The sequence below is a fragment of the Clavelina lepadiformis genome, chromosome 8 (genome assembly GCF_947623445.1).
Source record: "Clavelina lepadiformis chromosome 8, kaClaLepa1.1, whole genome shotgun sequence".
Taxonomy (NCBI): domain Eukaryota; kingdom Metazoa; phylum Chordata; class Ascidiacea; order Aplousobranchia; family Clavelinidae; genus Clavelina; species Clavelina lepadiformis.
This window is the reverse complement of record NC_135247.1, coordinates 6,659,718-6,675,216: the sequence shown is the minus strand read 5'-3', so window position 1 is coordinate 6,675,216 and position 15,499 is coordinate 6,659,718. Positions and strand designations below refer to the sequence as shown.

Below are 15,499 nucleotides of genomic sequence, written 5' to 3'. Positions count from 1 at the left end.
GTAGGCCTACATAAAGAGCTGACTGGTACATTTTAATTAGGCTAAGATTCAAAGTTCAAAATACTACTTGGAGTGAAAATGACTAGCGGGCCGCACAAAAATCGCAGGTTGGACATCCCTGCTCTACTCTTCCTCATACCAATCGTTCTTTTCCGAAGATCTGATTTTTTCGACAAGCTCTTGTTGGACTTCAAAAACACATAAAATTCCCCACAAGACATGCGTTTGAAGTTGAACTGAAGTGTTAAAATTCCTTTTATTGTTTCAATTCCTTATTTCTTTCTTTTGTCCACTGACTCTGCATCAGTGAAATCACCCGTTCAACATTTGCGTTTTATGGCGCCACAGCAAAGAAAAACTGGGCAATCCTTAGTAATTCTGAGTGACATTCAGCGTTTTTTGACTTTTGAAAATACCTGCACCATTTCTTATGTGCTGGCAGTGCAGTAAATTCTTCGTAACTGATGCAACATTCCATAAACAACTTCAACCACTAGAACAGCGTGGTCCAACTTCTTTTCATCGCGGGCCAAAATCAGAAAATTTTTTTATATTGCGGGCCATTTTTTTTAAATTAGAACTGAAGAAATGTGAAATTAGAACTGAAAAACAATGTGACATTGATATTAGAACTGAAATTAGAACTGAAAAAAGTTCTCTTTTTTTATTAAAACTGAAATTAGAAATTTAGAATAGTTCAAAATTTAGCTATTAAATACTGATCAATGTGACATCTGCGGTCGAGGTTCTTCCTCAACAATAGCGACTATCAAAGCTGACTATCAGTTCGCGGACCAAAAAATCGGTGCTCGCGGGCCAACTTTGGCCCGCGGGCCTGCAGTTGGACCACGCTGCACTAGAATAAGCCAAACCCTAATGCTGTTCATCTTAAAAGGTAGTAATCAACTTACGTCATAAACGAGTTGCAGACAGATTTAAAGGATACAGTTTTGACGAACTGAGAATGTTCGCAACCAAGAAAAAGGTGGCAACCTAGAAAAACTTAGGCTAAAAAACAATTTAAAAAAATTCCGGACTTTTAAGCACAATTTAGCATTTCTCCTTGACGCAGATTTTAACACTAAATTCCCTGACATGTCAGGGAAAATCCTGACATATAGCAACCCTAATTTAGATGCTAACGTACAGTAGGCTGCAGTGCAGTCTTGGCTGCTAACTCTGCCTAGTCCGGTAACTGTGGTAAAAACAGGGATGCTTCACCATCACTTACGTATGGAGACGTATTTCATTAGAAGCGTTTTAACTATCGTAAATGCTACTACCAAAACCACATACGTCAAGCGTATTGTTTTTACATTGTGGTGTCATAATAGAAGGCCTAATTTGCGATACAATTTTGGCAAAAACTGCTTAACCACTACATATTTTAAAAAATCTATTCACTAGTATTTTTCCTAGCAACTGCTATTAGATTGAAGGTCAACTTAGTTTTGCACTTGACCCTCACTTTTAAGGGAAATAAACCACAAAGAATTTCATAAACACATGCAGACTAGACCGGAACACTCAGGGGACAAATAGAATTTAACACGCTCCTCCGGAAAACTGCTAATATCAATTTATGCAACACCAAATTTCCACTCGTTCGCCGTTTCCAATTGATCCAGAACGACTCCTAGGAGAGCAGGAACGCGGCAACCCAGAACAAAAGTACATCTGAAGTACCGCAGAGTCGTGTAAACGTCTTCGACACAAGGAATGAAGGAGCCAAACGTTTGCTACGCAGGAGACTTAAGAATCGCAACAATAATTCTAGAGCATAACGACCGGACCGGACGGCACCATGTTTATCGGGATATGTTTTGACAACGCGACCCATCGCCCATTGGGTTGTGGGAGGTTGTTGTCCGGAAGAAGCACCATATCATCGAACTGGAAGTTTTGCTTTTGTTGGTGCCATTCTTGTCGTGCGATGGTCGAGTTTAGGAGAAGGTAGTGTAAAGGGAACCAACGGGGTAAAGCGGGACACACCTTTTTTCTTAATAAATTCTTATTACGGTGCGGATACTACTGTCCTTAGTGAAGCATGACACTCATAACAAAAACAGATGTTTTGCTTACATTAGTCAATTGTAATAGTTTAAGCGTTAGGTGGTCCGCTATACCCCCATCCTCTCGTGATCATCCCTTCCAAAATTGGTCTGCCAAATATTACAAGTAGCGTCGCCTTATTCTGCAGTAGCGATCACCGTCGTCTGATTGACCCGGCGAAAGCCTGCTCGGGGCGTTGACTCACAAGAGATGGTTTATATCTAGGGTCACCTTTGTCAGCCTACCAGGGATTATGATGGCCCCAGCTTCCGCAAACAACGTCAGAAGTTGGTCGTCCGTTAAAGAGCATTCTTTGGACAAGGCAAGAAGGATTCGCCGTATCGATCTTATCAATCGCTCCCAAGCTCCTCCTGTATGGCTGGCTCCTGGCCGATTGACGGATCATTCGGTCTCTTTTTTGCCATTATCCGAGTACATGTGCTGATTGCACCACTGGTCCACTTTGTGAAATAAACCTTCTGAACGCATCCGTCGATAAGTCGCTCGCAAATTCCTTGGGTCGTTAGACAAGTGATATAGAAGCGAAAGATTTAACCGTTCTACGGCCTTGTGAACAGTTATAGAGGTCCAAAATAATCTACCCCGGCACGTAAGAAAGGGTGCGCATCGCCTTGTAGGCGGGATTCTGAGAGCTCGGCCATGATTTGCCTTAATTACAGCTTTTGTGTCCCGACGTCAACATCGCACACGCTTCGCCAAGATGGTAAACAAACAATGGTAGAAACCATTTTCACGCATAATGTAAGTTTAAAAACGACATCATGTACGTACATTTGATTTCTATGAAACCATTCTATCTCAAATTTCAACCCATTTACAAATGGTTTCATTTACCCGCTACTTAGGGGATTTGCAAAACCTTACAAGACTGGTACCAGTTTTAACAAAATATGTGATTTTGTGTTTGTACGCTAATACGACTGCAAATATGACTGCGGTGTGAAGTCACCGTTTTTGCCGCTTTGAACGAGTTGACAGCTGGTGGTTTTCAGTGTAAACAATCTCGATATAATACAAATAAAGTCTGATAGGCTAAACAAATATGTCCTGCGATAAACGCAAACAACCTTTTACGAGACAAGCAGACACAGAATTGATTCTAGCTTCTGTTAAAGAGCAGGTAAGCACATGTATAGCCTGCTAATTAAATATAATGAAAAGATCAGTTCCATAAGTATGACCTTATGGCTATGGGACTATTTATATGGACTATTATAACTTTGAACTTACTTGTACAGCACCGATACTAGCCAATAAGCTTTTTATTGGGCTTGTAAGTGTGTCCAAACAATCTATTAATCTAATGCATTAATTGATAATGTGCCGCAGGAAATCCAGTTTGAGAAACTGACAAGGGAACTTGAAGAGGAACATAACACTGTAGCTAATCAACTTGAACGATGTCGCATAAAAACTAACCTCAAGTTAGTAGACTAATATTTGCTTTTGTAATGCTAAAAGATAGGAATTTGGCATTATTTTGTCACCAATTCTGACTGGACTATAAATCAATAGGTTCAGTACAGGAATCTCCCGATAAAGTATGCAACTGATTCTGATGATTTGGGTGCAAACTTAGTTGGTTTTATCTTTTAATTTTTTGATATTAGTAATTAATTGTGGACTGAACAAGAATGATGTCACTTTTGATGGCTTTAAAGAGTTTTGCAATAAAGTGATCCAAATTGAAGATCAGATTCTTTCCAGATGTACAAGATCAAGCTGGGGAACTTCTATACTTTTTCACTCCTACTTGAAAGCCTAAATAGGAAGGAGTTGTGCCAACTAGTGTTACACAGCACGTTAACCAAACTGACAGTGTTGTTGAATATAGTTGGTGTTATTTATTCATATCGAGGTGGTTACTGCTTTCACAACACGTTCAAAGAGATGCTTTCAGTATCACTGCAAAACTATACTGAACAACGAGAGAATGCATTGTGTGTTGTGGTATCAAGTTTATGTAATCCGGAAGTAATAGAAAACAGGCTGCCTACTAAAACAAGTACCAATTTATAGCAAAGCATTTGATAGTGAATAACAAAATGCAACGCTAATAATATTACAATATTTTCAGATCTGCATGAAAGTTCCGTAGGAAAAAAGACTAATTATGACAATTAGCACAGAATTATGCGATAATAGAAAAGAAATTATGACATGTGTAATAATGCTTCTATGTTGATAACAGGAGTGGAAAAGTAAAGGAGACCCAGCAGGTGATGTTTATGATAATCTAAAATCCAATAAACTAGAAACAAGTGACGTTGGATGCTCAGTACAAAATATGCTTCAAATGACAATCTCATGACATATTTGAACAGTAAACTCTAGCATGGCTGACGCCTTAAATTGTTTAAACATCAACTAACTTGTTTAGTTGTTCATAAACAACCAATAAATTGCTGATGAATTTGAATCCAGAATTTGTGACTCATTTTTTTGCACAAGTCTTGGATGTGAACTTAATTGGATGCATACTTAACTGGGAGATTACTGTAAAGTTATGACTAATAGAATTATTTAAAGTTACGAATTCTATAAAATTTGATTGACCACTGTTACTTGAGCTGCTGACTGTTTTGCAAATAAAATTATTCTTGGGTGGTGAGCTCAAAGTATGGAGAAACTAATTGATTTAAAAACAATGAGGTAATATCAGTTGTACCTGAGCGCTGTGGTGTGGGATATATATCATGTGAGTTTTTGGTCAATATTGTGAATGTAATGTGCGTTCAAAAACTTAACAGTTGGATGCAGTAGTTCAAACATACAGCCAGCATGTAAAATCTCACTAAGGTGTCAGTTTGTACAAACCTGAATAAAGGAATCACCCTTATAGTCACATGCATAATAAGTGCAGTGCACAGTAGTGCATGAGTTGTGATGTTCCAATAAACCATTGCTAATCAAGTTCATTTCTCTGGCTGTTATTGAATGGGTGTATGTTTTTTATGTACCAGTAATTTATTATCTTATTGGAATAGTTTAGTGTATGAATTAATTTTGTTTAAATTTTGTGTGTATAGTGAGGTAGATGAAGAACAGGCCGAAGCCAGTGATACAGAAAGTCGACGTGACTCATCCAATGATGCAGACCAAAAATTGATTAGGCAAAGTAGTGCATCTTCTCATCCTGACTTGTGTAGGTTTATGTTACTTTTAATTGAACATGGCCCTCATTGAAAGTGCCCATTGCCCAAGCACTTTGTGCACTACTGCTATGTGGACTATGATGCACATAGCACACGTATGATGCACATAGCACATTTCTCCAAAGATTGTTAAGTTTAATTTTGCTAATTTTTTTCGTAATTGAAAAAATAAACAACTTCATGTGCCGATATTATTCATATGATGAACATTTCCCTGCATATAGGAGGGCTTATGTTTGGTTAGAAATAGAACAGATTTTGTTATGTTTTCTACTTTTTTGGTGATTGGTATGGTATTACGCAATCTTTGTCTTCGGACTGAGGGAAGTCTTTGCATGACATAAACTCAGCGCATACATGTTTTTATTTGTTTTATTTTTTTTAGATTACCACAATCTGAAACTATTTACCAGGAACACTGAATAGAAGCTAGCATCATTATTTCCTTGCTCAAGGGTATTACAACAATAGCATAGCTGGCAATCAAACCCAGCTTGCATATAATTTACGAGTCAGATAGGCTATCCGCTCGGCTATCAGCCCTTCTCAAAACTAAGAATGTGGTGAATGATGTATTTGTATGTTCTCTCACACTCACATATATTTTACTTTTTGTTATATAGGCCTATTATATCTAGCAATATTGCTTGTAAAATATTTGCTACATCTGCAGATAAGATGTCAGACACATTATTTCGACGCAGTGTTTCTCCTCAAAAGGCAATTGCTGCTAAGGTATAGTCATGTTTATTTTTTTGTATAATATTAATGGTTCCCAACTTTTTGGCTTAAAGCATTGACAAGAGATTGTGGCACCCTGTGGGGAACCCACAGCACTTTTGCTAAGAGGTATAACGTCATATTGACGTTTTCTTTATCTTTCAGTCAACATGATCATTGTTGTTAGACATTATTTTTGGCACTCAGAATTGAGTATCTGTTGTTTTGGAGCACTTATACTGCCAGATGTTCGTGTAAGCCCAGGTAGGAGTGAGATTTGTCAATTATGACAAGTCAACTTCAACAATGTCTTAATAGTAGTAGAAGTTACGGATTTATTTTACCGAAAGCAGGTCATGAAGCTTGCTGTCAAACGTATATAAAGCTGATTCCATTTTAGAACAATTAGCTTTACACAAATGATTTTTTGTGAAATGCTGAAAAACCGTGGTAGTGACGCCTTCACTTCATCACGTTGAAATGCATGGGTTAAATCCAGTGATCTACACACACAGATTTCTCACTTGTATTTGCTTTTAAAATTTAACCAGCTTGCTCGCTCACTTATTTAATCGCTAAATCTAATCAGATTGACAAACTTGCTGTACAGGTCAATACACCATCTTAAAAATGCACTAGATAGCTTCAGAGGTATAGTCTAAGGCTAAAGACGTTTTATAGACATTGCAACCATTACTTGGCTAGCTCAGCACAACCAAGCCTAGAGTAATTGTGCTGGTATGCGCTTGTTCAGCAACATGCATACTTACGACAAATATATAATAAATTACAATCGCAGCAAAAGCCGAAGTGTATCTGAATTTAGGTAATGGATGTGGGCTTGGGTCTGAGTTATAATGTTGAAAATTAAAATGCAAAATAAATTGGGATGATGGGATCACAATATATTTTATGAGAATATGGAATTTCTATCAGTGCTTTGCAGGCTGAATTAAGTAGAAAAAAGTTAGCTCATGTCTGCTACAGAAGATAGGTATAAACTAAGAATATCTCACAACACCCTAGTTGGGAACCACTGAGAATGGAATATATATGTATGTATATTTATTGTCTGAAGGTTTTGTTTTGACTTATTTTTTAATATTACCTAATATCTGGTTAATATTTTTATGTTTAAACTTTTCAAACTATGTACCCACTGACATATAAATACTTAAAAATCTGTTTAAATGTTAATGAACATTATTGTGTTGTATAGATTTGTTTAGGCATGTTGAAGTTATTATTTCATTAACATGCTTTAACAGTAACCAAAGACCTATGGTGTATGTGTATTTGTGCAGATGGATCGACCACAAACATGCCCCATTGTTTCTACAGAGAACCATACTAATTATTCTTCTGAGCAGTTTAAGCCATTGGCTGGTTTAGCACATCCTCAACCTTATTATGCCGGCCCTCCACTAAGTACATGGATGCCAGAGTACCCAGCTAATTCAGTGCAGATAGTTCAGCCAGTCCACTATCACCCAGCCTATCATCAATATCCAGTAATGTTTGGCCAACACATTGACGGTGTTTTACGACAAGTTGACTATACTGCCAAAGCTCCAGTACAAAGTCGGAATTCTTCATTTGAAAATAACCAACCACCACCCTATGAAAGTCATGTTCAAGATTATCCACAACTGTATGGAAATTCCTCTTACCAAGGACAATACTATCTGCATCAACCATCTCAACAAAAATTTCAACAAGCTTATTTTGTTTGTAATCAACCGTATACTAACTATCCTCCCAAAAATCAGTATAAACCAGTTAGTCATAGAGCCCCGCCAGTACCAAGCAAACCTAAACCTCCTCCTCCTCCACCACGTAAATCTTCATCTCTTCAAAATCATTTGCCTGACGTGCCACAAAACCAACCAAACCCAGTACATCAGAACAATCATACTGCTGATGAAGTGCAGAGTAAGTAAACCAACAGTTTGTGTGGTTATTGGTTACGTGTTCTTTTCCTTGTATTTTGCACTTATTCTAATTTTATTTTGGACAAACTATGTTACTGTGCTAACATCAGGGATCCCACAGTCTACTCCAGTAAGACGTCGGCAGCATTCAACAGACTCACATCGTGCCTTTCGTAATTCCCTGACCTACAGTGAAAGGCAACCTAATCAACATTGGCCTAGTTCACAGCCACAGAAATATCTAGATTTACCCTCAGGTAAATTTATACGTTTTATTGGCATATACAACAGTAACAAATGAGATGTTTGCTTAGCCTTCATCCAATATTATGTATGCATAATAAATTTTGTTTATAGCTCACTACGGCGACCTACATCCACAAATTCACCGCAAAAATGTTCTTTCAGCCTCACCTCGTACTGTTAATCCTGCACATCTTCACCCTGTATTGTATGATGAATTTAGCAGGTAACAGTTTAGAATTTCTGACTGTTTAAAGTTTTAACATGTAGGTTATTTGGATCATGTTTGGTTAGTGATTGATGTTTACTGTAAGTATGCACACAATAACAAATTAACAACCTCGTCTTTGTTCATTATGTATCATATATATATATGATCTAACAATGCTATTAATTTGTTATTTGAGAGCTTTGCCTTGTTTATTGCTTTGACAATCGTGCTCTGTGTTTCATTTATTGACATATTTGCCTTATGTAGAGACAGAGATTTGGAAATATCAGAAGTAATCCAAATGCTGCGGCATCCATCATACACGGTTTTTATTATTATTTTTTGTGTTTAACTTCAGTTATTTTAGGTATACAAATCTTTTCCAAAAGTTGTTTTTATTTTTTGTATAGTAATTTGGTGTACTCTCTTTTACAGTCATTTTCATTTATGGTAGAATACATAACTTTCGTTGCACTAGTAATTTTGTGTTTGTTTAGATCGTCTCAAATGCTGCAGCCTACATACAGCATGTCACATATGGTGATGACAATATGAAATCAGTCATTCGAAATCGAGGTGTCTTACCATTGCTTGTCAATCTTTTACACCACCATGTTATAGATGTAAGAAAAATCCTAGAACTCGAAACTATTAAGCCTGGTAATGGTATAAGAAAGCATATTGATAGTATTCCTCTGTTTGAACATCAAGGTTCAACAAAACGCATGTGGTGCTTTGAGGAACATGGTATATGGGAAAAATAATGATGATGCAAAAATAATTGTTAGAAATTGTGGAGGAATTTCATCATTAGCTCATGTGTTACGGAACACTGTCAATCAAGAAATGAAAGAGTTAATAACAGGTGCCTGGTGATTTTGCCTTTCAATAATTTGCGCAGAGGTGTGGCTAAATTATTGTCGAAACATGTAATTAAAGTTCTCAGTTAATTGACCTACCTGGTGATTCAAGGACAAAAATTATAACTGCCATGTTGAAGGTACGAACTTGTTTTCACCGTGAGAAACTACAATAGCCCCCACAGAACTGTTGAAACGTCTACAACACATAAATTTGCTGTTCCTCGACGTCATGCAACTCATAGCTCGATATGTTTATTGTCTCAAGCACAACATGTTGCTTTTATCTTGTTTGTAATTTTCTTATTTATTTTCTTACATAGCAAGATATAGGTTTTGCCAGTTTAACGCAGTAGTATTGAATTAAATGGTGAACTGAAAGGTGCTTTATTTACTTGTATTATAATTTAATAGAACGCTTTGCCTGAATTGCTTTTTTATTCTCAGGGGTGCTGTGGAATTTATCTTCATGTGAACATTTAAAAGTTGGTATAGTAGACAGTGCTATGCCAGTTTTGGCCTCAAGGGTAGTTATACATTATGTGAGTTTATTGGAACCAAACCGCATGGCTAAGTTCTGCACTGAAGATGGTGATTCTGTAACCGAATTGACTGCAAGTGACCTCACAATTGACCCACATTGGTCCACCTTATTCATTAATGCTACAGGGTGCCTTAGGTGTGTAAGCATTTAATTCAACTGTGCTCAAAAGTTCTAATTTTACCATTTCTGAAAATGCACAAAATGCAGTTGTGCTTGGCTGATACAATTGCATAAATAGTATAGCTCAATAGATCACAATCTGGAAACTGTGTTATGTTAGGTTATGTTCATATAAATCATAAAAATATAAAGTATATATAAAAATATAAAGTTAACCTTAAGAGTGCAAAACTCTATCCCATAAATCATAAAGTAACAGATTGTTAGAGTGATTACAAAATTAATTTGTCTATAAAATAGGAACATCAGTTCTGCTGGAGTTGAGGTGCGCAGGAAAATGCGGTTGTATGAGGGACTTATTGAATCACTCTTGCTTGTCATAGAAAATGTGATTGGAAAGAATGATGTTGATAGCAAGGTACTTCGCCTAAATCAGATTTTGTTACTGCAGATAACGCATTCTGTTAAACATAAGATTGGCTCTACCTATTGACAAGTCACAAATGTTGTATATTACAGTATGTTTAATCTTTTGATATAAAGGGTGTCGAAAACTGCATGTGCATTCTGCGAAATCTTTCCTACCGCCTTGCTTTGGAAGTGGAAGCTGCTCATGTTCCACTTTCTAGGAATGCCGACTCTGAACACAAATCTAAAGAAGAAGATTGCTGGAGAAAAGGAAAAAAGAAAGGAAAGCGTCGATCAAACGACATTGAGGTGTGTGTAAGCAAACTCAACTGAGTCAAAAACATATACCTTAAAGGCAGTCATTTTCATGCTTCACCTACTACGTTAAATGTTTGTGTTTTATATGAAATGCTTATATTTATATTCAGGTCCTTCTTAATGCTACACCGTCAAGATCAACTTCACAGGGAAGTATTCATGGAGTTGAGCTGCTCTGGCAACCGGGTGTTGTGCGAAGATACTTAGCTCTTTTAGCTGAAACATGCAACCATGGTACATTGGAGGCGGCTTCGGGAGCTTTGCAAAATCTGTCTGCTGGGCAGTGGGTTTGGTCGGCAAATATCAGGTAAGAATCGGGAACAGCCGTTTCTGTGATAACGTTTTTTTGCCTGTTCTTCATTGCTTGTAAAAAGTAATAATTTTACAATAGGACTGCTGTAAGAAAAGAAAAGGGTTTGCCTATGCTGGTCGAGTTTCTCCAAATGAACAATGAACGTATTGTAACTGTTATGTGCTCGACATTGCGTAACATGGCACTTGATGAACGAAACAAACAGCTTATAGGTAAGCACTTTTCTGAGAAATGTAGGCCATTTGCGTAATTCTATGGTATGTCAGCTTGTGCATTTGTTCTCGAAATAGACTAGATAATTGATAAGTCAATGAATTTTTTTATGTTGATTGATGTTCAATGTTTGTATTTCATGAATGCATATTAATAACTTGCAGGGAAACATGCCTTGTCAGATTTTGTTGATCTCCTGCCAGGCATCGACCACTGGTCACATGGTGATTCCCATGGTCTGCCACCCTTACAAGAACTTCCACCCGTAATTAGTGGTCAGAAAGTTCTTCTGTATGAAGCGGTATGCAGTGCTTTGAGAGAACTCATATCATCCAATACAGAAAACGCTACTGCTCTATACAATATCGGTGCTGTTCCAAAACTAATTGACATAAGTCGAGGCAGTAATTACAGGTCATTAAATGAAATAAAACAAGTGTCATAAATAGCACTAAAATACTGTATATTAATGATTCACCAACATTTTCATACAAACCATTCCTACTCTTTTGTGGTGTAATTCAGGTTATCTGTAAAAGTGATTAGCTTGTACGAGTTGTAATAAAAGACCATTCTTTTATTGATATGCGGGTTTTAAAAACTTCTTTGCATGGACAGGTATCCTCACCGCATTGTTAAAGCAGCTGGGAAAGTTCTAATGATATTATGGGAATACAAATGCTTGAGAACATTACTTAAACAACGTGGTTGGTCGCAATATCACTTCCATCTAGCGGGCGTCCCAAGCATAGCTAGTGTGGGAAGTCAAGTTTCTCCTTTCTCCAGTCCTCCACTTTCACCCAATGAACAGAACTCATCCAGAGTATGTGTTTCTTGTGTGTAATGATTCATTTTTACTTTTTAGTAAACAGCAGTTGAGACTCGATGAGAACCTGCAGAGTTATCAAGCTAAAATAAAAAATTATTTTCCAGGATGCCAATTCCGTCCATAACTACAAACACGGATTGTTTCCTCAATCTTCCAATCATCATAACATGCATAGTTCTTCATCAGTGCCTTCGCCATATTTGCCTTATGTGGCAATGTCAACTACACAACCTAATGCCAATGTTACATACTCTTCTCCTCAGCCTGATGCAAATTATGTCATGATGATCAAGCATGAAAGTGAAGGGCTTCCAGTTGATTCTTGGGTGTAAAAGTAACTCAGACTAGTAACCAACTTGTTTTTGGACTTGCCCTCACTTTTAAGACTTTGGGTGGTATTTTAAACCTCTCTTGATAGATTTTGTTGACTTTGTATTACTTTATTAATATTGCCAAACACTTGATTAGTAGAATCTGCTAACTGATTAAATTATTGTTACTTTTGAAATGATTGTGTAATGTACCTAGGTGCTAATAATGCACGCAATTGTAACGATATTGTATGAAATTCTTACTAATAATAATAATGATTTGGTTAATGTATGTGCCCTGTACAAACTTTTTTATTTGGAACAAATTGGTGTGTTTTAATTTTGTAAATTTTTAATAATATAGTTTGATTTTTTAAACTTCACTTGACTTTGCTATTACTTACATGTTTAACGACAAGTTAATGAAATGCCATATCCTATTTGCTTGCCGCGATTCCTTTTACAATTTATTTGCAGGTATTTCTTCTATGCATTTTTCATTTGACATATTGCTTGAGATCTTTATTTTTTGAGCCTAGTTTTATGCAGTTAAAGTTGTCGCCATCTGAGTCTTGCTATTCCTATACCTCAGTGCACGAAAACTGAGGATTTGAATTTTGCTTCAATAATAATAATATATTCTTCTAAATACCGTTGATCCACCCCATTCGTCTACTTTGCGCCCATTGAAAGGGTCCAGAGTACGGGAATTTTTTCCCATTCCAATGGTTGAAAGATTGAAAATTCGTCTATTTTTCCACCCATTAAAATGGACCTGCTTTCAGCAATGGGGTTTCTCACAAACCATATTTCTGCCGAAGTAAACATCTCCCCATTCCAAATGCATATATCTTACTCTAGGGTGAGAAAGGCATACTTCCTGCCATTCGAATAGGAAAATATTACCGCATTTTCACCCATTTTAATGGGCGGAAAGCAGATGAATCGGGTGGTTGATCGAGGGTTCATCAATACTAGTTGCTAAATCGCTGTCATGAAATTTCACTAACAATTGACGTTATTGTTATTATATTGTTTTATGTAACACCCTTATTTGCACCATACTTTTGTTAAATAGAACCAAAATCAGAACATGGTGTGTTTGTAGGCTGAAATTATCCCGAATGCTGCACAATCCACTTGCTGTAGCCTGTAACACGCAATGCGCATGGCTATTTCTTGCCCTGTTCGTGTGGAATTTGTACTATCCAGTTCTCTTTGCCAGACTTCAAGCATTGCACTGGGCGAGATGAATGTGAATCGAAGCGTGAAAATAATCACGTTACGAGAAGCATTGGGCAACGTTTACTATGACAGTATAAGGCTATAAGCAATCGGAAAGGAAACTACTACATGTCAGCTACTGTTACCGGGAACAAGTCAGGAGTCAGATCTACTCCTCCTGATACAGCAAGCTAACAGCCTACTCATCATAATTTGGTTGTGCACTTTTGTACTAGACCCGAAATATTTAGGTTAAAACTAGTTTATTATGTTATAACATTTAAATTAGGCTGTGATAAGAAACTGGGAAAAATATCTTTCAACGCGCGATTTTTTCCCGTGAAATAGTGGCAGTTACTTTTCAAAGGTTTCTTGTTAACCTAACATAAATGTTATAGTATATCAACCTAAATCTTCCTTCTAATCTTAAATTCAACTTCAATTAAACCATGAATAACTTATATCGACTTTTTGCAGTGACATCATGTCTCGATCATAGTGACATCGTAACTGAGATCTTTTGAGGTGGTTGTGCATTTCTGGACTAGACCCATATTTAAGTTAGTTAACAAAAACTGTGAAAATGGCTCCAAACGTACGATTATTTTTCTATGAAAGAGTGGCAGCCATTCTCCAAACCTAACCGCCTATCTTTAACAACGGGTGGCATGACCTACCTGCCTAAATAGCCTAGTCACGCTGTAAAAAAATAGTACCACATAGGCCAATTACTCCAAATTCATACAAACCTGGCTTATTGGAGAGATAAAGAGATTTAACTTGCCTTTACAGCAACTTTCAAAAATTATATAAAAACTGAAAAGGATTTTACTGCATGCGGGACGATGAATGGCATCACAGTCTACTCTAACATTTCCTATTCTACGTCACATAAATCTCAAAAAAAAAAATTCGATCACACTAATCCACTAACCAGATCTGGCCCACCTCATTACGCCACAAATGAGCTTATTGCGTGGTAGCCTATTGAACAAAGCTGGGACCTGGCCCACTATCGCCAGTTCTCTGTTTATCTGGCCCTTAGTGGAAAAAGTTTGGTGAGACCTGGATACCATAAAGTCAACGCTGTCATTATTTCAACAGAAAAAGTTATGAAATGTTAACATTTGAAGCCATTTTTCAGTTTCTTGTTATCCCAACTTAAATATGACAATATAATTAACTAAATATGTCTTCTAATCTCGACTTCAATCCAACCCTAAACAGCTAAAATAAACATTTTGTGTATCTTAAATAATGAGTTGCGTGACCTGTACTTACACTGAAATGGTGGCCATATAAATTCAATACAGTAGTCGCCACTTTATAAGCCCAGCCACCTATTAAGCCCAATTCAACACAGTCCTGATTTAGTCCATTTATTCCTGTAGTAAAATACTACGCTTTATAAACCTAAAACTCCGTTTAATAAGCCCCTTTTCTGAGAGATTTCGCATAATTTGAGCGTGAGCACATGGGTGATGATGGTTTTACAGTAGTGTACTACGGTAGGCTATCCATTAAATACAACCAAGCAGAGTATTGTTTCTGCACACCCTCAATCTGGGCGAAAAACTAACTACAGTATCCCATACAACTGTTGCGTCACAAGCTTGATTGCTAGTCCTTATTCGTCTATAATCGTACTGTGATGTACTGTAACTGTTGCAGACTTGCAGTGTGTGAAAGATTCAGAATTTTAAGAACTACAGTAACGTGAAAACTTTAGAGAAGTGTGCAGCCAAAAGCGATAAAAAAATCGCTGAAACTGTATTATTTTGTTATTGTGTAAGAGACTTATCCGGCCTACCATAGATTTAAAAATGGTCAGTAGGGTGTGCAAAGATATGATCGTGAAAATTGAGCTGCTGAAAAAGAGCCGAGCATTGCATGCACCAACAAACAATCCTGTTGTGTGTGGGTATTGTGTACAGTTATTTATAGGCTCTAGATTGACGAAAACATGCAATTCCGCTTAACATGCTCAAAATGGTACGGTCCTGAGGCGGTGACTACTGTAACCAAT

General features: G+C 37.0%; 1 protein-coding gene across 2 annotated transcripts; it reads left to right on the top strand.

Annotated features, from left to right (window-relative positions):
• The first annotated feature begins 2,920 nt into the window (after nt 1-2,920).
• On the top strand, nt 2,921-13,341 carry LOC143468934 (catenin delta-2-like). 2 transcript variants are annotated; one of them, XM_076966419.1, is made up of 18 exons: nt 2,921-3,193; nt 3,403-3,497; nt 5,103-5,218; nt 5,902-5,963; nt 7,253-7,880; nt 7,990-8,136; nt 8,237-8,348; nt 8,601-8,658; nt 8,831-8,956; nt 9,045-9,198; nt 9,641-9,872; nt 10,158-10,275; nt 10,401-10,574; nt 10,694-10,890; nt 10,975-11,108; nt 11,274-11,523; nt 11,728-11,932; nt 12,043-13,341. In XM_076966419.1, the coding sequence occupies exons 1-18, from the start codon at nt 3,116-3,118 to the stop codon at nt 12,268-12,270; spliced, it is 3,114 nt and encodes a 1,037-aa protein (XP_076822534.1). In that variant the 5' UTR covers nt 2,921-3,115; the 3' UTR covers nt 12,271-13,341. The 2 variants fall into 2 exon arrangements, with proteins under 2 accessions (XP_076822534.1, XP_076822535.1); XM_076966420.1 differs by lacking the exons at nt 2,921-3,193; nt 3,403-3,497 and adding an exon at nt 3,532-4,292.
• The last annotated feature ends 2,158 nt before the right edge of the window (nt 13,342-15,499 follow it).